This window comes from Astatotilapia calliptera, chromosome 10 (assembly GCF_900246225.1).
Source record: "Astatotilapia calliptera chromosome 10, fAstCal1.2, whole genome shotgun sequence".
In the NCBI taxonomy this organism is placed as follows: Eukaryota; Metazoa; Chordata; class Actinopteri; order Cichliformes; family Cichlidae; genus Astatotilapia; species Astatotilapia calliptera.
The window spans coordinates 9,827,064-9,849,897 of NC_039311.1; the positions used below are offsets into that span (position 1 = coordinate 9,827,064).

General features: G+C 40.1%; 1 protein-coding gene across 1 annotated transcript; it reads left to right on the top strand.

Annotated features, from left to right (window-relative positions):
• Nucleotides 1-245: 245 nt before the first annotated feature.
• Nucleotides 246-22,034, top strand: LOC113030459 (protocadherin alpha-C2-like). Its single transcript, XM_026181941.1, has 4 exons — nucleotides 246-3,057; nucleotides 5,384-5,442; nucleotides 9,037-9,122; nucleotides 18,046-22,034. The coding sequence occupies exons 1-4, from the start codon at nucleotides 517-519 to the stop codon at nucleotides 18,357-18,359; spliced, it is 3,000 nt and encodes a 999-aa protein (XP_026037726.1). The 5' UTR covers nucleotides 246-516; the 3' UTR covers nucleotides 18,360-22,034.
• Nucleotides 22,035-22,834: the final 800 nt, after the last annotated feature.

The following is a 22,834-nucleotide window of genomic DNA, read 5'->3' on the forward strand; positions in this document are numbered from 1 at the left end:
AACAAATTATTATTCATAATGGTTCAAAATTTTACAATTTTTTTTGTAAGTAAGGAATTACAGAACTCCTCGCCAAGCTGTGACCTTTTTCCTTTTATTTCAGCGCCTAAAATAATCCCACACATTGGATTGGTTAAATCGTTTTTTCTTCTCTTCTAGTGCAAGCAAACTTGGGCACAGACCGCTTATAATTTTATTTTGAAAGGGACAGCAGTCTTTTCCGATTCCATAAGGTAAAACTTCGCCTGCCTTGATTATCTGACGGCTCCAGCGACAGGGAAACACACCCGTCAGCAGCGCGCATTGGAGACAAAAAAAGCGCCTCACGGACAAAGGTAATATGGATGCGCTGGAGAGGATTCGCTTCAGCCGGGTATCACAGTGGATGAGCCGCTTCTGTTTCATTTACCGGGACACCAATTAGCCCACCTTAATGAGGTGCTGGGATGCGAGATACTGCAAGCTAAAAAGGCGGAAGGCTGCATTTAATCCGTCTGCGGATCCTGTGAGCTTGCAATGGCTGTGGCTGGGCTGTGCAACCGGATAGGGAATAATGTGCCTTTTTATTTTGTGATATTTTCATTATTTTGTGGCCTTTCATTTGGACAGTTACGATATTCGATTACAGAAGAACTAGAAAATGGGGCACTGGTTGGTGATCTAGCGCATGACTTGGGGCTGGATATTCGAAAGCTCGCCACCCGAAAAATCAAGGTAACCTCCAACAGCGGCAAACGCAATGTGATTGTCAACCCCAAAAATGGGAAATTGCTTGTCAATGAAAGGATTGACAGGGAGGCACTGTGCGATTTATCCAGCACCTGCCTCATTAATCTAGAGGTGCTGATTGAAAACCCCACTGAAGTGCACCACGTCGAGGTGGAGATTGTAGATGCCAACGACAATGCGCCGCAGTTCCCCAGAGACGAGTATCAATTGGAAATAATAGAGTCTGCTTTACCGGGGTCTCGTTACCCAATTGAAAACGCTCAAGATCCAGATACTGGGTCAAATTCTGTTCGCATGTATCAGCTTAGCACAAACGACCATTTCGCGCTGGTTTCTAACAAACCCTCTCTAAATACAAAGCACATCGAGCTTGTGCTCAAAAAGCCCCTTGATCGCGAGCAGACGCCTTACCATCAATTAATTCTAAGTGCTGTGGATGGTGGGACGCCGGAAAAAACGGGGACGACTAAAATCAGTGTCCGGGTACTGGACTCAAATGACAATATTCCCTCATTTGACAGCTCAGTGTACAAAGTGAAAGTGTTAGAAAACTCCCCCAAAGACACCCTGGTGATCAAACTGAATGCAACTGACCTGGATGAGGGCACAAATGGGGAGATTTATTACTCCTTCAGCAGCTACACCCCGGAGAGAGTGAGGCAGATGTTCAGCATGGACACTAATACAGGAGAGATAAGAGTGAGAAACAATGTTGATTATGAAGAGACTAACTCCTATGAGATGTACATTCAGGCAATGGACAGGGGCCCCGGTGCTGTGGCAGCACACTGTAAGGTGGTAGTAGAGGTTGTGGATGTGAATGACAACGTCCCTCAGATAGTGTTGTCATCTCTGTCGAGCCCCGTGAGGGAGGATGCCCGTGCAGACACAGTTGTGGCCCTTATTAGTGTTACTGATCGAGACTCTGGAGCTAACAAGCAGGTGAACTTGGAGATCCCAGCAGGCCTTCCATTCAAGATCAAGTCATTCAGAAACTATTACACTCTGGTTACCTCAGCCTTTCTGGACCGTGAGACCACTGATGCCTACAATGTCACTCTGAGTGCCACAGATGGAGGAAATCCTCCCCTATCCTCCCAGAAGACTATACAGGTGGATGTGGCAGATGTTAATGACAACCCTCCACGATTTGAACAGACCTCATATACAGTCTATGTGGCTGAGAACAATGCCCCCGGGGCCTCTCTGTGTACTGTGAAAGCTCGAGATGCCGACATCAAAGAGAACGCACGCATCACCTACACAGTGCTCAATGACAACAACCACGGCATTCCTGTCACCTCATATGTGTCTGTGAAGGCCGATACAGGGGAGGCTTATGCCCTGCGAGCCTTTGACTATGAGTCACTGAGAGAGTTTCACTTCCAGGTCAAAGCCCAAGATGGGGGCATTCCTCCGCTCAGCCGCGTCGCCACAGTCTACATCTATATAATGGATCAGAATGACCATGCACCACTGATAGTCAACCCCCCTGGCAATGGCACGCGCTCCTTGGAGACGGTACAAAAGAATGCCGAACCTGGTGTCCTGGTGACCAAAGTGGTGGCATACGATGCAGACGCTGGTCCAAATGCTTGGCTCGGGTATGTGCTGGAGACAGCCACTGACCCGGACTTGTTCAAGGTGCATGAACACAACGGAGAGATCAGGACCACTCGGAGGATCTTGGAAGACAACTCCACCTCCTTCACTCTAACTGTTCTTGTAAAGGATCATGGCCAGCCTGCTCTTTCCTCCACTGCTACTATTAACGTGGCAGTCATGGAGGTGCCACCAAAAGTGGTGTCTGATCCCAAGAGGATTATGCGACCTCAAGGCCCAATCCCTTTGTCCAAAGTGACCGTCTACTTGACCGTGGCTTTGAGTGCCACGACCTTTGTTTTCCTGGTCACTGTGGTGGTGCTGGCTATTGTCCGCTGCCACGCCTACTGCACCCAGCCTGGGTCCTGTTCCCCATGCTGTGTGTCACAGAAACCCCCTCCAGATGGTGGGAACAGCAGCGTGAGTGCTGGCGGAGGTGGCAGCAGTGGAGCTCCAGGCCAGCCTAATAACAATGTGGTGCTTCGGAGAGACCTTAAAGTGGAGCCTCACTACATCGAAGTACGTGGGAATGGCTCCCTAACGAAGACTTACTGCTACAAGACCTGCCTGACTGCCACGTCTGGCAGTGACACTTTCATGTTCTACAACACAGGACGACCCATCAGCGGCACCTGGGGCAGCGGTGCCGACCGCTTTTTCACCAGTGGAAGTGGATTTGTACGCAGACTCAGCATGCCCGATGCCTCCCTCCAAATCTGCCCAGAGGTGGGTCATGAATTTTTTATTTTTACCTTTTGTTCGCATAGCCGGAAGGTCAGGAACCTTCAAGTTTTAAAAAGTGTCTTGAATTTGACCAAGGTGTAAGCAGTATTAGGCACTTTTAAACATACCAAACCGGACTTTTCATTCCAATATGGTGCCAGTGTGCAGTGTTACCATATTCTCTGTCACTGTCACTTTGTTGCTGCAGGGAGATGACATGTTGCACATCAGGTTTTTACCCTCTCCTGAACTGAATCCCTGCAAGCTTCAGTCTCTTTGTTTAGTTCCCACTTGCACTGCAAACTCACTCAGTGTAGCCTAGCTCAGCACTCACACCGAATTAGTGTCAGTTGTGATGCTTTTCAAGGGTCCTATGTTATTTCTGATGATTCAGAGATTTGTGTTTCACCTTGAGATTGTCATCACGTCTACACCAGGAACAGGTCATGTATCATTCCTACTACTTGGTCACCCTCTTTGCATGCAGTTTTGATTTGTCTGTGTTTTTGTTGTGTTGAGTAAGGCAGTGACATAGGAGCAGTTGGGGTTTCCTGACTTGATTTCTGATTATGGTTAGTTTTGAGGTTTATTTTTATGGCTGTATTGCATTTATGACTTCTGGGTGATTTTTTTTTAAAAAAGAGAGAATCATTAATGAGTTAACCTCATTTAATAATAGAGCTTTTTAACTGGCAATATTAAAATCAAGGGTTTGGCTTATGTGATTTCCTGAGCACATTATTTCCATTTGTGTTTATTTTAAAGTTATTCTAAAGTCATTTAGATTATGTCTTAAATGACTCTTGCAAAAAAGTTTGGGGTGACACATTCTGCTTTTATCACTAATGCTTGCTGATGATGCAAATATTCATTTTTTCAGTTATTTTTAGTTTTTTGCTTTTTTGTTGTTGTTGTTTTTTAATTTATATGATGTTGAAGGTTTGGATTTTCCACGAGTTCCCTGTCTTAATTAGCAGGTGGCAGTCTCTGGTAAATTAGTTATTTTAAAAATAAATCTGATCAAGACAAGTGTAGCAGTGTAAATGAAATTAACCTCCACACTGTGTTCATCAACCTTGCAAATTAAATTTACTCAAATGGGCTGGGTCTACCAGCAAAAAATACTCCCCCCTGATATGAACTAAGGAACATGATGTGCTTTCTTTATCTGGGACACTTGCTGCTGCCAGCGCAGGTTTGTTTCTTAAACACAGCTTTTTTTTAAATTCAGCGTTGTGCATGTGCCTACTCATGAAGAACATGATTATGAAAGAGTCCGGCATAATTAATGGCTGTGAAGCATTAACTTGTAAATGGTAAATGGCCTGTATTTATATAGCGCTTTAGCTCATTAAAACAATGACTTGCCCCTCTATGCCATTTATATTGCAAAGAGGGGGACGTTCTTTGAACTTAAATGTAGAATCATCAGTGAAATCTACAATGACCAAAGTCATATTGGGACTTCCACTTATTTCTGGGAGTCCTAGCAGGCTTTCAATGGTGAATAGCCTCAAGCCCCAGATCTGAACTTCACCAATACTTTTTAAATTTCTGTGCTCATGTGGAATTTTGTTTATCAGGTTTTCAGTGCAAGTATAGAATGTGCTATGTACTATTAAAATGTGTCCATACAGTTACCATTGATTAATGATAATTTAATGTTTTAGATGAGATATTCAGAAAAGGAACACAAGTAAAGAGGAAATACTTTTATAAATACTATGTGTTGATAGCTGAGATAGCCGTATCTTAATATAGCAAGGACCAATGCAGGCCAGAGATAGTGGATGTGGCTGGTCTCTCTTTTTTATTGGAGTTTAAAGGCAATTATTTACCAGAGGGCTGCTGGGAATTTGAAGCACTCAGCTAGGTTCATCAGGAGCAGACAGATTTACTCCAGTGACACACAAACACATACGCATCAGTCTGTACTGTCATCATAGTATTCCTTTAAAGGGCATTACTCTCCCAGCTCACACATTTACAGAACAGTGGAATGAGAGACTGTCCAGAAGCTGTCAATATGGCTTGCAGTCATTGTCCTTATTAAAGTCCTTTCGTGTGTGTGTGTTTGTGTGTTTGTGTGTGCGCGCGCGTGCATGCGTGCATAAGTGTGTGTGTTTGTGCTTGTAATCAGTGACACAACTGCAGTGTTCCTATCACGTCCAGAGCTGGGATGCGTATCATGATTAATTGATGAGGCCATGGCTCTGCACAGTATGAGATCAAGCTAAACTTACTCTCTTCATCCTCCCTCTCTGTCTCTACCTCTCTCTCCTTCATTTTCTTTTCTCTCGCAACCTCTCTCTCCCTCTTGCTCGCTCAGCCCAAAGCCCCGAATGCTGACTGGAGATATTCTGCATCTTTGAGGGCAGGGGTGCAGAGGTAAGCATTTTCCACGTTAAAGTCTTGTGCAACTTTTTATCATCTCAAAAAAGGTTCCACCTTTCCACTCTACTCATCCTGCCGCCATCTAGTCTGCACCATTAGAGAGACCCCTCATTTTGCTCTTGCAACTATAGCATATACGATTCCCCAAGCAAATGATTTATTCACATGTTACAGTTACATTTATCCCTACACCTCTATGGAAATGATTCAAAAAGCTACTGCAACACTAATGCTGTAGCTTTTCAGAAATGACTGTGAGTGGCGCCTAAGCATTTGTTTGAACCTTTAACCTCAACCTCTCCCTTTGGGAAAAGGCCTTTGCGGTTCGGTCACTGGATTCATAGCCTTGGTCCTCTGCAGTGAAATACTATATAGGTCATCTACATTCTGAGCATCACTCCCTCACTTGCAGTCTTTAAGCTGGAAGCATGAAGGACAAACAGGCAGATGATGACATTTCCTAGATTATCACATGCACATGTGCTTCAGTGTCTGCATGTACAACTGCCCCTCACCACCACCCCATGCATGCGTTTGCATTTCTCTGTGTATCACATATTATTGTGCAAAGATGATGTTTTTTTACATCTCTAAGTTTTTCCACTTCTTATTGTTAGACCAAATCCACACAAAACAACACCTCCAAAGACATATTAAACTAAAACATTTGAATTGTTTTAAGTCTACAAACACTGTAGTACTCTAGCCATGATTATCCTCTCCTAAAATCATGATTTCTAAGATTTGGGCTTGAAACCTCTCCTAGGTATTGTGTCAACAATAGATTGCTGTGATTTTAGTGTGCTTGCTCGAGTATTCCCACCTACATATATCTAATTAATGAAGCACTACACTTTAAGCAGTGTCATTAGCTGCAAATCAGAGAATACTGAAATGAAGAGGATCATAGAAAAAAGCACCAACGATTAGAAAAAATTCTACCCAAAAACAAAACTTAACAGTTTTCCCATGATTATGTCAGAAAATGTCATTTATTTCCCCATAAGTTGATCTAAAAACAGCAGGGACATCAGGAATTAATGTGTTTACTATTCACACGCCTATGCTTTCTGCAAAACTCTCCCAAATTTCATGGTACCAGTGCTTACCGCTCATTTGTGAAGTCATCTTCTTAGTCTAAGTTGATTTAATTGGATATTAGTGTTAATTTGTATGGATCATGTGCACTCTGTCATCAAGTCACTGTTACATGACATGGATTCAGATAAATCATCACTGCAATTTGCCGCTGCCACTTCTTAAATGACAGTGACTGTAAAACACACAGAGACACAGAGATGGCTCACATCAACACTTAGCCACAACACAGGCGTGCTGTAATGTAACAGCATGTAACACCAGCACTGTTGACCCATATTCTGAGTGTAGACAGAAGTGCAGTACATCAGTACTTTCTGTGTCATATTCGTATACATCAAACTGCTTAGAATACACCTGGTCATTTTTTCTTCATGGGGAAATCAAGATAATGCAGGTTGCAGATGATAGTATTAATGTGCTGCAGAAAAACCTAGTCAACAACAATTAACTATATATGTATAACAAATGGATGAGGGAAAAGATTTTTTGCTAGGGTGGGTGTGTCAGTTTTATATAAGCTCATACACTCATATTTAGTCAAATATTTGGACTTTCTGCCAAATGCATTTCCTCAAATGTGATTGTTTTCACACCACGGTGTCAGCGTGGTAAAGATAACGCTATAAAGCAAGCTGTCAGTTGGCTTCCCTTAGCTTAAAAACTGGAGACCAGGATGGAAAGGGGCAGGTTTGCTCAGTCACTCAGAAAATTGGACAAACTAAAATAATTGTTTTTCTTTCTCAGAACTGAGTTAAATTCCTATTTTTGCACCTAATTGTACCCTTGTTAGTCTTTCTCTCTAGCAGCCAGTGTAGGTGAAAGCCAGATCTCTTCCTCTTGTTTGGGGGTTGCTAGGGCACTGGCCAGAACTAGCTTTCCTATCATCAGAAGGAGAACTTCTAGCAACCTTGTTACTGCTGGCAGATTCAGGTTGGCTGATTTAGAAAATGCTGATATTTTTGGCCTGATTTTCAGACATCTGGGATCGACATCTGTTCATCCTTGGATGCAAACGGATTAACATTTGTTGGTAGGCTTATTGCACTCGTAGAAAAGTACCAAGTGCTCTTTAACTTAAATAGTTTTGCTGTCTTCACTTCACCTGTTTCTCCCCTACTGTGCTTCTTATAGCTCAGCCCCTGCTAACACACACAAGGTGAAACAAAGATCACAGGGAAGATGAAAAGCTAGCACACCCAAAAATGATGGCAAAACAAAGTCTCACACTGTACTAAATCTGTAATTAGTAAAAAATTTGATTGATAGACTGTTAAATGACTTTTTCACTGGTTTAACTGATCTTTTTAAAAAGCTCTACATTTGAAAAGCTCTATATATACTATTGCCATCAGTAGTATTCTTATGTATTTGTATAAACATGTAACAACTACATTAACCTACATTATGCTATTATTTCAAAGTGAATATGAAAGTATTTGTCACTTAAAGTGTTGAATTACTTTTTTTTAAAGGCACACAATGAAACATATGCATTTTATGCATTATTCTATTGTGATATCAAAGTCATTTAGACATATTCAATTACTATTCAAAACACTGAGCATGGATCAGGATAGTTCATTATGCTTATAAATTTCAAAAGCTATGGAACGATTACAAGTGCAGAAATCCGTCAAGTCATATTTTACATGGAAGCTCCAAAATGAATGAAAATGAAGACTTGCAGTGCACCTTTGTTATTCTTTGCAAGTGGCACTGTTTTCATGTAGCAAGGTGTTTGGCCATAGTTATAGTATTTTAGTGTAGTTATAGTGTATACTGGTGCGCACTGTTTTAGCGGTTCTTAATCCTGGTCAACTTCAACCACAAACACAACCACATAAAACAGCTGGTTATCTGGGACAGAACAGCTATTTTCAGTTTCCATTATAAGCAGCAAAGTTTAAAGAGCACTTCATGTAGTCCTACAGTAGTCGTCAGTATGCATATTTCTATTCTGTGAAAAGTCGCTCATTCTTTTATGTGCTCCGTCTTTCTTCATAGCTATTCCTAGACCAATTTAAATGCATTACAAAAGCCCTGAGTCTTTAGATATTCTGTCATATGAGGCAAAGCACAGGTATTCAGCCTGAAGGGTGGGATGGTTTGGGTTTGGGTTTGGGTTTTTTTTTTTTTAAAGTGGGGGTGGGGGGCTGTACCCACTTACAACAAGACCACATGAATGTATCCACAATTTCTCTTTCTGGAGAGCCAGAAAGCCACTGTCAATGTCTAAAATAATCAGTATTGCTGTTTGAAAGTTTTTAAGCTATTTGAATACCACTTAATTTGCCTTATATTAAACAGAAATGTCATCTTATTAGACTATTATTTTAAATTGCTCAGTTGTGGATGGATTCCAGGGTCTGCACCAACAATCATTTGAATTTCATAACAAAATCTCCGAATGTTAAGGAAAATGTGTCCTATTTTTAAATATTTGAATGTTTGCAAATTTTTCACTGACTAAATGTGATTGCCTTTCAGTTCCGTCCACATGGAGGAGTCCTCTGTGATGCAGGGAGCCCAGGGCATGCTGGTTCAGAACTGGCCCACTGTATCTAGTGCTGCAGGTGAGTGGAAATGTAGGAATCAGGATACAGGATGAAGATTTTTTTAAACTGATTTTGTGTTAGTTAGATGTAGTTCAGAATATTTAGCTAGAAATAGTTCAGATGCCCAAAATATAATTTGGGTTAAACCATCTAGGTCAAGGTCAAGTTGATTTATATAACACATTTAAAACAACAGTGTTGACCAAAGTACTGTACATTAGAAAAAAGTGTCCCAAGAAAAAGTAGACTAAAAATCCAAAACACATAAAACAAAATAAAATGAAATGAAATAAAATAAAATAAAATACAAAACAATAAAATAAAGCAAAGGAAAAAGTTCTACTTTTTGATGGATGAGAAGCTGTTTTTGTCCTTACATCATGATATAACTTGAAGGGCAGCTGAACAGTGAAGCCCACTGCCAAGGTCAACACCTTATGCCAAAATCTTAAAGATTTTTTTCCTAATTTTGACAGGTTCCTCTTTTGAAGAAGAACCCGTGTTCAATCTCTACCTGCAACTTTTTTTGTAAGATCATTTTTTTGGCCTTTTAACCTTTATTGGATAGAGACAGTGTAGGTAGACAGGAAAGCGGGGAGAGAGAGAGAGAGAGGGGAAGACATGCAGCAAAAGGCCACGGGTCAGACTTGAGCAGGTGAACCAGTCACCTGCTCACCCACTCAGCTAAACCAGCACCCTAATCTATAACTTTTTATCCACCATTAATATTTACCATAAATAAGTAATTGACATTTGTGTCATCATGTAACTGTCAGCAAACAAACAAATTAGCATGTATGCAGAGTTCCATAGGCCAAGCAACATGCATAGTCAGATAGCCACCAGAGCCGTTGGACCCTTATGCAGAGCACTTTCATACCTAGAATATTGTCACTTTCCACAACAGCAGCAAGCAAGAGCTAGAAATCAGAAAAGGCAGCTGTCTCTTATAAGAATGAGTTAGTGAGTGGGTGACAGTGCTGAAAAATGTTGCAACACAACTGATGTGTAAAGAAAGCTGGACTCATAGACCTGTGCTTTACAGAAAGTGTGTCTTAGAGCTAATGCTTAAAAGTTTGTGTGTGGAACTTTACAAGGGCACAGAGGCTGGAAGACTTTGGTAAGCAAGATTTCAAAACCATGTTTCAGCACTGTGAACCGTCCCCCTATTCTTCCACCCCCGCTTCCATTCATTGATTTTCTGTCTGGCTTCAGGAATTAGGACATACGTAGACACTTGAGGGTGAAGAGTAGCATCACAGTAAATCACTTGGCAAACCAGGGACAGAGTATGAATTTACTGCCTGTCAGTAAACATGAATAAATAAAGATTTTTTTTCTCTCTGTATAAAAGGAAGTTGGGAAATTGTTTGAGATACCAGCTGCATCATTTCCCAGTTCTAGTGTATTCCCCTCTGCCAGAGTGCAGCAAAAAATGTGCAATTTTTTTACTTACAGCAGATGGAAACCATCTGGCCAACTCCGCCCCTATAAAGACTCAAATATTGTCTCAAATATTATCTTTAAGCGGAGTGCTCAGCATACTGCGGTCCTTCCAGTTGTTGCTGATGCATTAGGAAATACATTTTTAGAAGTGGCTTAGTGCAATAGCACAGACAAGTTTATCCTCTCTGTTACACGTCATCCTTTATTGTGACACATTTTCACATCTGTAGCAAACTGTTATCACAATGAAGCCTTTAATAATTGACCAATTATTAATAATTGGCCAATTATTAAAGTTCTTCATCTTCCATCAAGTGTTGCTGGAGTTCCTGCATTGTGAATTCTTTCATCCTCTCCATGCACCTTGGAAATAGGTGAAGTTGTGCCAGAAATCTTTGCTGCGATTTATCACAATGAAGTCTTCCGACATGCTGTGATGCATCTAAATGTGGCACCTTCAAAACTGTGTTTATGTAAGTGACCCTTGGTGCAGATGAGGAGACATTTGTGTGATGCCAGAGGGGGAGATGTGCTGTTATCACAAACAAGAAAGTGCCGTAAAAAAAACATTTAAAGAAACTGTGATTAGAAGATGAACAGAAGAGACGCACAGGGGGATGGAGGGAAAAAAAGCGAGGTGTGGGGGGATGGAGAAACAGAGAGAGAAAGGTTAAGAGGATTGGCAGGTTCCTGCAGTAGTGGTGTTGCTAGGGAACACCATGTGACCTGTTGCCTGGCAACACTGTCTAACTGAGAGATTGCTGCAGCAGCCGCACCCTCCATCAGCAGGGAGTGGGCGAAGGCAGTTTCCATAGCAACCGGTCATATCTCTGAATGGAATATTTAGAGACAAAAAAACAGAGGAGTAAAGGGGAAGGGGACTTGGCAAAATCATGGTTTTAAGAAAGAAAGAAAAGGCATTTTAGAGGATATCAGGTGGAAAAGCAAAGTTTATGCTTCCTATGCAGAATACATGTGGTACATGTCACATATATGTACGAGCACTGTGACTGTCGCATGTCAGTGTGCCACAAACCATCAGAGGGATTCATTTCAGATGGAACCGTGTCTCGGAGTAGCCTATTTTAAATGTAGGTTACACCAAATGAGGCTTCCGACACCCTTATATTTTCACATCAGGTGCCACTACATGCTCCTCGCTATACTTCCCTGCTCACTAGCAGTTACAGTGTAATCCATTTGCTGTGAAGTATAGGCTGTTAAAAAGAAACACTGGCTGGAGCATGTTAGATAAACAGCAGCACAAAGGCAGCAAAGCTCTTTAAAATTTTGCACTCTGTGACATGAAGAGCTTATATACACCTAAACAGGAAATGTCTGAATTAAAACGTGGGTTGTTTTTTAAATTAACAATGCCAGAGGTCTGGATTTTTTTCAAGCAGTGCATGAAGCCCTAGAATGTTCCAAGACACTAAGGCGATACCCATTTGTTTCAGTATGCTGTGTCAGTGGATATTGTACTTCTCTGTACATCATGCAGAGAAATACAAACTTTTTGACCTCTGCTCTGTGTATACTATATCCACACACATTTGGTACTCTAAGCAGGTAATGGTAACATGGTTACAAATCAAAATTAAAATTGTAGAAAATCTAAAGATCATCCAAACATTTATTTACTACAGATTATAGATCCAGATGTTTCCACCAACGCAAGTAGCAACATTTCAGGATGAAAAATTAAGCAGCGCTGGCTCAAAGGTTAAGCCAATCCCTCCCTCCCAATGGTAAATTGCCAGACAGCAGAAATAAATGTTTTTACAGCCTCTATGGAGACCAGAAATTATTTGGCCTTTATGGGAACTCTAGAGTGAGTTTTAATATATTGAGATCACCTGTTTAAATTGCTTAAAGGCTTAACACTATGTATTATTAGGCCCATGGCCCCTTTGACTGATAGGTAGACGCTAAGCTTTACCTCAGCTAATTTGAGTCACTTAACTGGAAGTCTCTCTGGTACCTTCTGGAGTATTTTTAGTGTAGTTATCTAACAAATAGTATGGTTTGCTGTGAGGTATAGACCTTCTAAGAGTTTCTGCTTGAGTTTTGATATTTGACAACTGATATCTTTATATCCATTGATCCAAATATGCTCACTGCTTGTTCAAACCCCACCACCACCACCACACACACACACAAAAGAACACAAGCCATGCAGGCATCAGGGGCCCGTTCTTCGTACGTCGCTCACTACATCCAAGATCAAATGACACATCCAAGACCAAACCATCGCGCTAACCGTGAGCTCGCTATTCCGGTTCCCCGAACACACCTGCTGTTGACGATTAGTACAGCTGGACGCAGTAATGTGACATCACTGGGTGTCGTAAAAGGGGCTACGCATCGATAGTGGAAACATTGATCGGCAACCCTCTGATTGGTCGGCGAAAATGTCGACGGAGCGCGCTCGGCTCAGTATTTTTCGGCAGCAGAGCAAGAACTCTTGAGTGAGGGATTTCAGGAGTTTCAGAGTTTAATCAGAACGCAAGGGAACACTGCAAAGGCTGCAAAAGCAAGGAGAGAGGGCTGGCAGAAAGTTGCTGACAAATTAAACTAGTAAGTAATTTAATAATAACAATAATAATGGAGTGGATTGATATAGCGCTTTTCAAGGCACCCAAAGCGCTTTACAATGCCACTATTCAGTCACTCTCACATTCACACACTGGTGGAGGCAGCTACAGTTGTAGCCACAGCTGCCCTGGGGCAGACTGACAGAAGCCAGGCTGCCATATCGCGCCATCGGCCCCTCTGGCCAACACCAGTAGGCGGTAGGGTAGATTTATTATATTACACTATATTATCCAATATTATATTACATTATATTATAATATGTTATATTATATCCCCTTTCACATTAGAGCCACAACAGGACCCACTTGAACATGGGAACAAGTACAAGTGAAATATAAGAATATTCTACAGAATGGTAATATTTATCACTTATATTGCTTTTCGTCTCTTGGAAAGAGACCCTGGAATAATCTGTTTGTTTATAACAGCAACCAAGAAAAGGGCAGAGCACCCCCTCGTCAACAAGTTGGTTAAGTAAATAATACCCTCACGGGAAAATCGATATCTCTCTATGAGCACACTGTCACGCTGAGCTAAAGGATCCTGTCTGTCCCGCAATATACGCTGAATTCTGAAAACTCTCCTTATCAATCTTGCACCTTCTGCAATGGGCTGCTCGCGTATACGGACAGGACATGGCTGCGACAGGCTTCCCAAATCCACCTTCGCTTTTATAGCCGTGGTCTCTCATCTTGATTACACAAAGTAATTTGCAATTGCTACTCTGAAATATGAATTACATCTGTAATAATCACATACATGTAATAGAATGTTAATAGTACATTTCCCTTTTTTAGGAAATGACCTGTATGTATCTGTGTGACATCAATAAATGGATCAGGTGCTGCATTGTCTTTAGTTACATTGATAATATTTATTTATGGTGAAACAGTGGTAAAATATCGCTGTTGCTTTCGTATAAATGAAGCGGACATACCTGCGTGGCCGCGATCTAATCCTGTTTACATAAAGTAAACCTGCTCCCGAGCAGGTTTACGCTTACGGCTCTGTTGCTATGACAGCAAGTCCCGGATGAGCTTCGGGGAACCAAATGATCCAGGATCAGGCGAAATCGTCAACAATCAAATCCAGCTAACCTACTTAGCGAGGTACGAAGAACGGACCCCAGGCCTTCAGAACAGGAATTCACAAACAGTGTGACATCACATATCACATGGATAAGTCTCTTTTATATACAGTCTATAGGTGAACTTCAGGATTTTCCTTGGCACCTGAAATGTATTTAAATAAACTTGATATTCCATGAAGATGAACTCCTAATTTGACCTTTCACCACCAGAATACAAACTTAAAGTACACAAAATGTTTCTAACTCGTATGGTAATCATCGAATTACACCGACTACATTATACATAATACACGAGGTTGAAATTTTAATGACCTTTTAATGGCTTGTTCTCAACTACTGTGTCACCACTACTGTCCAAACTACTGTGTCACGTGTAATTTTATGGTGAAAAGTAAACTGCAGGCTATAACGCTTGCCCCAAATTAATTTTAATACTGTGTTTTCACATTGCATGTTTACATACATTAACCTGTAAAAATGAAATGTAAAATGTGGAAAGACCCTTTGTGAACATTTAACTATCAGATAAGACAATATTACTTAGAACTCCCAAAATTTAAGCAAAAAAATCACCTTCCTTTAAGAGGACTTATCAGGTAACAGGAAATGGTGTGTCTGTTACATAAAAATGAACTGTATACTATGTATAGAGCAGTAAAGTGCACTATATTTTCTTCCGCAGTTTTTCGTGCATCTGAGCAGCTATCTTTTCATATTTTATTACTTAAAGTTCTTTCTTCTCCACATGAGAAGTGGACTTTCTCACTTTAGCAATGGAATCAGTTAAATCGGACTTTGTTGAGCACAGATTAAACATATGCTAACAGACTGTCAAATGGTATAATCCTAATCCTAAAACGACTGGCATTAGAGTTTATTAGTAGTAAGTCCACTAATGTTAATGTGAGATAATAGCATCTGACACTAAATAATTACTAAGAAGCTGGTTATTTAAGCAAAGAAACAAAAAAAATGCAGAAAGTTGTGTGAATTTTAAGAAAAAAGGTCAACCAGATTACTCTGCATGCCTTCAGTAGTGATACCCAGGTGTTAATGTGGCCTGGAAGGATCTAGAACAGCAGTCCAGCTCCCACAGTTGGCGACTTATAAAATCTGATAGGCAGGTTAATGCTTATTACTATTGAATGAGTTCATTTTCATGCGCTGCAGACTAGCATTGCTTTCAGTGACAGCCTGGAGGTATTTGCTCACTGGTAAGAAAATAATGACATCCCACAGCGCGCTTACACTTTCAACACATCCCGTTTTTCCTTTCTCTTCCCTGTGATGCGTTCACGGCGCAGACGTAAAGTTGGTAGAAGTGCTTAACTAGCTGCTGAGCAGGAGGGAGCATAAACTCGAATGTATCTTTTCAAACAGCTCAACAAATATCAGCAAACAAACAAACGCTTTCTGCACAGTTTGTCACAAAATGCATCCATCAGATAATTGCGGTATTTCCCACGGAGAGAAAATAAAACGTTAATGTGTGACACTGTCAGAGATGGAGAAACATGTAAGAAAGAGAGGAAAGGAGATCATTTTCAAAGGACTGCTCAGCAAGTAAAATTTTATAGACTAGAAACTTGAATCTTACATGTTATACCCTCATTCATTTTAAACATCGGTAAAACATATAGTTGATATAGTGATGCACTATGCTGGGCTGGTTACGTCTAGGGTACTATTACTAGCTTATACTACAATAAGGGTAGCACACAGAAATGTATATTTAAGATGATGATGCCGATTAGATTCACTCACTGAATCTACCTTTTATAATTCCTCATTACCCCATTAAATATCACCTTAAATCTTGCTGAATTCGTTTGGCTAAAGCAGTGAATATTGGACTAGCAGCACAGGTCAGCTGATCGCAGTCTACATGCAAAGAAAATTCTACTGAGCTTGCTAAACAAATTATTATTTGACTTATTTCGAAGTAATTCTTTCCCCCACGTTGCACTGCGACACCCAAGCTTCCAGTTCCCCCATCTGCCAAATCCCAATTTGACCCCTGGCTATACCCCATTGTTTCTGTTTTATTTTGGCTTTTTTTCCCATCACCTTGTCTTCTATGTGCTAATTATAAAATGTTAAACATGTGTAATAATTAAATGATCACTTCTGCAAGCAGAAACTAATTCGAACTAATAATTTATTTCTCTCTTATCTGACTACTCCTTCTATATTAAAATCAATGACCCTTTCTGGCATTGTAGTTTCTTTATTTAATATCTAATGTACTTGCAATGAGTCAATGATAAATCATATATGAAGAATGCCTATACACTTTATATGCTCACTGAGGTTAAACAGCACAATAATGCAGAGCGACTGACTGACCAGTTCAGTAGAGACCATTACATCTGCTGTCATTGTAGCCTGTACGTGTTATATATTTTTATACTCAATGGACTCGTTGTGGGGACTTTGTGGGACACTGTGCGTCTGAAGAGCGCACATTTTCAAAATAGTGTACTTCCCAGTGGGGCAGTGGTTGAAATCATTTCAGCACTCCAGCAATGTCATAAATAGCCTACAAAGAAAAATCAAACAGAATCTTTTTGTAGGGGCCCGTTTTTGATCTAAATATTATCCAGGCTGAAAGTAGGTCAGCGCAGAGGGAACTGGTGTGAGCCTGAGAGCGCCGTGTCTGCAAAACCCGCCCACCCCCATCTTTCTTACTGCCTCTCTCTCATTCACGCTCTCTCTCCCTTCTCTCTCCGGCTTCATCTCATCTAGCATCCGCTTTCTTTTTGCATTACGAAATGTATGACCCCTTGACCTCAATAGATGGGTCCTTTTCTCACGTTTCAAAATAATTATTCAATATAGGCTATAGATCCCTTCTTCATTTTTTATTTTTTTGTCAATTTGCAATCTGGGTTTCTTAATCTTTCACATCCATGCACTGTTGAATCCTTGTCTCTGGCTTCCAATGAGAGTAGGATTATGCTGCAGCCATCATCCAAATACAAATCGCACTGCCAAGTTAAACATCCCTGTGGTTTAAAGGTTAGTCCCCTCCAGTCCCCTTCAGTGAACTGGGTTGCATTGCTCTCCTTAAAGTATATGAATCTTGGCTATTGTCAGGCCAACATTTAACCCTGTAATGCCAAATGTATCATATCATGCTTCTACCACTTACAAGCAAAACGATCAAAATATCGCTGCGTGTTAAGGCCGCATTGAAAGAGTATACAACGCGTATGTGTAAATGTACCAACAAAATGCACCTCATTGATAAAAGATTAATGGAAAATTGATATCAGTCAAAATCAGTCAAGTTACACATCTTTACCACTTCTTTCGACAATTGATGCTTTCATTTGAGATTTTACTTCCTTAATATATCTTATATAGCTTTGATTTCAGCTCTTTTCTCCTTTTTTGTCATTTCAATTTAACTTTGCTCTTACTTTAAGATTTCCAAATTATTTTGGTCTGTGATATTGCATTTATTTTATTTAGCTGAGTTTTTCATTATTTGGCTTTTGGGATAGTTTAGCTTGGAAGCTTTAGAAACAAATGGATAGCTTTAGCCTAACTCTCATTAAAGGTATTTAAGTCTGCTTACCAGCATCTCTATGGTGCAACTGGGTACCAGGTAATGTGATGTTTTTAAAAAGTTAATATTTTTTTCCTTTTTTTAATCAGAATCTCTCAGCTAGAATGCTAAGTATATCGATTCCCTAAAATTTTAAACAGTTCCTTTAACAAATAAATAAAATGTAATGAATTATTCTCTTTTCATTGTTTTTCTTTTTCCTTTTTGTTCTTTTCCATTTTTTAATCACGTGTGTGTAGATGGAGAAGGTGGTGGAGAGCTATCACCTCCAGTGGGCGCTGGAGTTAACAGCAACAGCTGGCACTTCAGATACGGCGCTGGACAAGGCTATGGCCTTCCTCAGCCCCTGAAACCAGGAGAGATTCCACCTGAAGCCTTCATCATTCCTGGATCTCCAGCCATCATCTCTATCCGCCACGACCCAGGTCCTGTGGATGACAAGGGTGAATTCATAAGCTTTGGCAAGAAGGAGGACGCCAAGAAGAAGAAAAAGAAGAAGAAGGACAAGAAAGATAAGAAGGAGAAAGGAAAAGATGAAAGCGGTGATGACTAGAGAAGTGGTGATATGACAGCAAAGCTATTAACAAACTACCCAATTTCAGAGCCAGAAAAATAAGCCAAATGCATATTGTAGAACCAAGGGAGCCTCCTTGCGACATATTTGCATAGACATTGTATAGTGGCCAAATCCTCATTAGACCAGGCCTGGCTCCAAACGTCATGCGAACTTGTTAAACAAATGCTCTTTATCGAAAGAATGGACCAAATTACACCAGAAAATGATTTATTGTCTTAGATTAGCCTTTGTGATTTGCTGCCCACCCCCACTTCCCCAACCCCTTCCCCCCCCCCCAGTTTGTATAACAACACCAAAAATAGCACCCAAAAAAGGTGTACTATTTGTAACGACCATTGTCCACTGAGGCTGCCTGTGATGACATCTCTGGCCCTCCTCCTTTTTGACTAGTTCAAGGGTAAGTAAAAAGTAAAAGAAATAACTTTAAAATTAAAAAAAATAATAAACGGGGCTATTGTCTTCAGAATTATGGAGGCGTTGTAGAAAATCTAAAAATGTGGGCTTTTATAAAAAATAAATACGTAAAAAATATAATAAAATGAGCAAAGACAACAGCATATAGTATGCGTAACATAGGATTAGCACCTTTGAGACTACAAGGTGCCTGAAAGAAGTTAGACCACGCTCAATAAAGAGCTCTGTTTCAGTGTAACATAGCACATTGTGGAGGCTGAGGACCTGGACTGGGTTGCACCAACTATGCGCAAGTTTGTTCCCAGGTTAGGGTATAAAGTGGTGGCCTCATAACTGCTAATTCCTTTGCAATTAGCATGTCGCTAAATTCAATGATAGAGTAGGTATTAAGACGTGAGTTCAAAGGTGAGATCTTTTGATATTATTAAAAGTTAGAATGAGTAGCAAATAAGTAATAGCAATATACTGGATGGTTTTGGGACTAGATTGGCATAAAACATGGCCGATTCTCATTTGACTTTTAAAGGAAAATGCTAGTATTTGAATGTTTTAGTCCACTTTCTACCAGTCATTTTTAAGGCTAATCATTTTCTAAAGCACATCATTTTGTTTTTGGAAATTCTATTGGGGTTTTTTTTTACCTGTTTTTTTTAATAGACTATAGCACAAAAATGCATTAGCTGAGACTCGGAACTGTTTCACACTGAACACATCGAATTTTGTCCTTGCTTTAAGCCGTATTTTCATCACACTATAGTGTAGCTACTGCACTGACACAATTAACCAGATTAGGTACAGTACCTAAGGCGAGTCTCAGCGTATTATTTTTCACATTCCATGGAATCTAATGCCAACAAAAAAGGAATGACACACTAAATAGTTGAAAATAGCCCAAAGTGTTTGTGCAATGTGTAGACAATGGACAGAAACATTCAAAATCATGGCTGTGGCTCTTCAAGTTGCAAAACAGCAGGGAACTGCTAAAGAAAAAAAAAATGCTGCGTGCAGAAAACTAGATTCTTTATTGTTAGTGAGTGCATTTGTGTGACTTGTATCATTTGCACCTGCTTTATTGCTTGCTTAATATGTTTAGCGTTTACTTAAGGTTACGTTTGGACAGATTTCTGTAGTGGTACCGCTTGTAATTTTAGCAATGCCTGAAATGGGATTGTGGCGACTTCGGCCATAACTAGGGAACCTACGTGCAGCTGATGCAACCAGCCCCTGACATGGCTTCTTCTCTTGGAATGTGACACAGGTTAATGGGGTCTGAATTAGCACACCCAGTCTGAAAGACACATTACTGTACACAAACACTGATTTTCTCTCCGCCGCTTACACACAATCCAACAAATCAAACATACGCACACATGAACACATAAATTCAAAATACACGAAAAGAATACGCAGCCCTTTGTGGAAACTCCAAAAACTGAAGGCCAATGCCACCCTTAACATGGGAGTGTATTATATGGCTAGGAAGCAGGAACGCTGCTTGTCGCTTCATTTCTGTTCCGATCCGTCCTCTTCTGTCTTTGAATGTTAAATAGTTGTTCTTTAAGCCTTGCGCCACTGCCTCGCCTGCTTCAGTGCTTGTAGGATGTGCTTGCCCGCCGCCTGTTTCCTCGCTCTACTCCTGTTTCCTCAAATCAACATGGTTGGACATCTTTCCACTTTGCTTCAATGAACTGTACAACAGTAACATGTGTGTATTTGCATATTTACACAGATACAGACACATAGACATATAGACACATGTCACACTCTCATAGACATTTTTTTTGTCTCAACTTCAGCTGAGTTTAGGCGTTTCTGCCAGAATGTCTCCTCTGGTTGCTCATTGTTGACAGCTCTGTCATCTCTCGCATGACTTGTATGCACTGAATTGCGAAGACGCCTGAGAGCTTAGCAGAAACTGAGATTATGCTGTGCTAGATATGAGGCAAGATGGAGTGAGAGTCAGAAAATAGTAGTCATAGTAGTCCATTGTGTAGATACAGTGTAGGAGACAAAGAAACTATTGGGCAAGTCATTTCTCCTTTGCACAAGCACATGTATTGCAGTTAACACTGACTGGGAAGTACAGTTCAGCTGCAGTACAAAGAGGCTGGAGGCTGCATTCAAATTATGATAATTACTATTATAATAAAAATTGTGACTGAAAGGTGACAAAAGTTCATTGGCTTCACCTGGCATCACCTTAAAATTTCCCTTTTTTTGCTTTATGGCTCCACATGAATATGGGGGGAAAAAGTTTGCTGGGAAGTTTTGGCACTGATATTGTGTATAAACATAGTGTGGTAGAAATGGGAGCAGCGTCAACATGATTGAAAGTGTCATAAAATCTCACCTCGCTGTTCCTTTTATTAGACCACCATATTACCGATCACTATAGGGGTATATAGGTGCTGCTCAGTCCTTCCCATGCACACTATTCCCTCCTCACCTGCCCTGTTCTTCAGGTGTACTTCTGTGCTGTCAGATCACCAAGTGGCTGTTTGCATGTTATAAGCAAAGGAAACAGATCCTATATAGATACTATATATATATATACATAGATATGTTTTTCCACTGGGAAATGCGTATTGGAATATTTACATATACCTCTGATACACATTCTCAAAGACAATACACACACCTCTCCATACAGACACAAACATACAGTAAATACAGACATGGCAGCAGCAATTTGTGGAAAAACCTAAAAGAAACACATTTTCTTATCATGTTGAAAATAAATTTAATCTTCTAGATATACATAATGCTATTGTGTTATGCTATGAAATGCCTTTTTTTCTTTCTGTTTTTACCCATATGATTTTCATGGATAAGAAAATCAGTCCTTAAACTAACTTGTGTTCAACTTTGAAATGATGATCAAAAAGACACTATTGTGAAATTATATACTTTGCTCACCCTCTGTACCTTTCCCTTGCCCAGTAGAGAAAAAGGCAGAAAAATAAGAAAAAAAATATCAAAATACAAAAAAATGAAATAAAAAAAAATAAAGTTGATGTATTCTCTGCTTGTGTATAGTGAATGTTCCTCAGTCGTTGGGTGTGGCGGTGAGTGGCACATACCAGTCGACTGTGACAGTGCAGATCTGTTAATAACTTTTTTGTACACCTGCTCATCATTGTAAAGGTGATCATAGTGATTCTTATGATTTAATCAATCTGGTAATGTGTTTTGTTAATACGTCACAAATAAAGTTTTTTTTTTCTTAAATATCTCAAACAGTGTTTTGAATTCAGTTGAACTAACAGCTTATTTTCTCCTTCAGTAGACTGTGACGCCCTTTTTTTCTCTCCACTTTTGCAACAGTGGAATTTTGAAATATGGGAATGCAGGAAATGAGAAAATACAGCATTAGTATCCGAGGTCAACAAGATCTCAACATTTTAAAGTTGGCAAAGCCATGAAAAGGGGACTGGATGATGATTAACGTGGGACTTTAACATCCCTTCTATTTGAACAAAGACTTGTCTTTCTTTAGGAAAATAGGAAAAGCCTTTATCTATTCATTGCACTGGCTCCATCTGTCTGGAGAAGTAATTAATGCACACCACCCTTCCTCCGCTTTCTTGCTGCAGCCGACCCATACTGTTCATATTTAATAAGCATTTTGTTTGCAGCATATGTAATAACTAAAAAGGCTTTCTTTTTGTCAAATTAATATCTAAAGACATCAAATTCTACTTTAAAGATGACTTTATTCTAACACAATTCATTCTGAAGACACTTGTACATAGGATTGTGACTTTCCTCCATTCCTGGGTAGCACAGGGGGGCAGTGGTTAACAAGAAAGTCCCTGCTTCAAACCTCATGGTCACCTTTTTCTGTATTAGCATTCTAACCAGGCCTGCTGGCTTTCTTCTGGGTACTTCCTGGCAATTCAATTCAATTCAATTTTATTTATATAGTGCCAAATCACAACAAAAGTCGCCTCAAGGCGCTTCATAGAAAAAGGCTTTCTTTTTGTGGAATTAATATCTAAAGACATCAAACTCTACCTAAAAGCCTAAAAGCACGTATG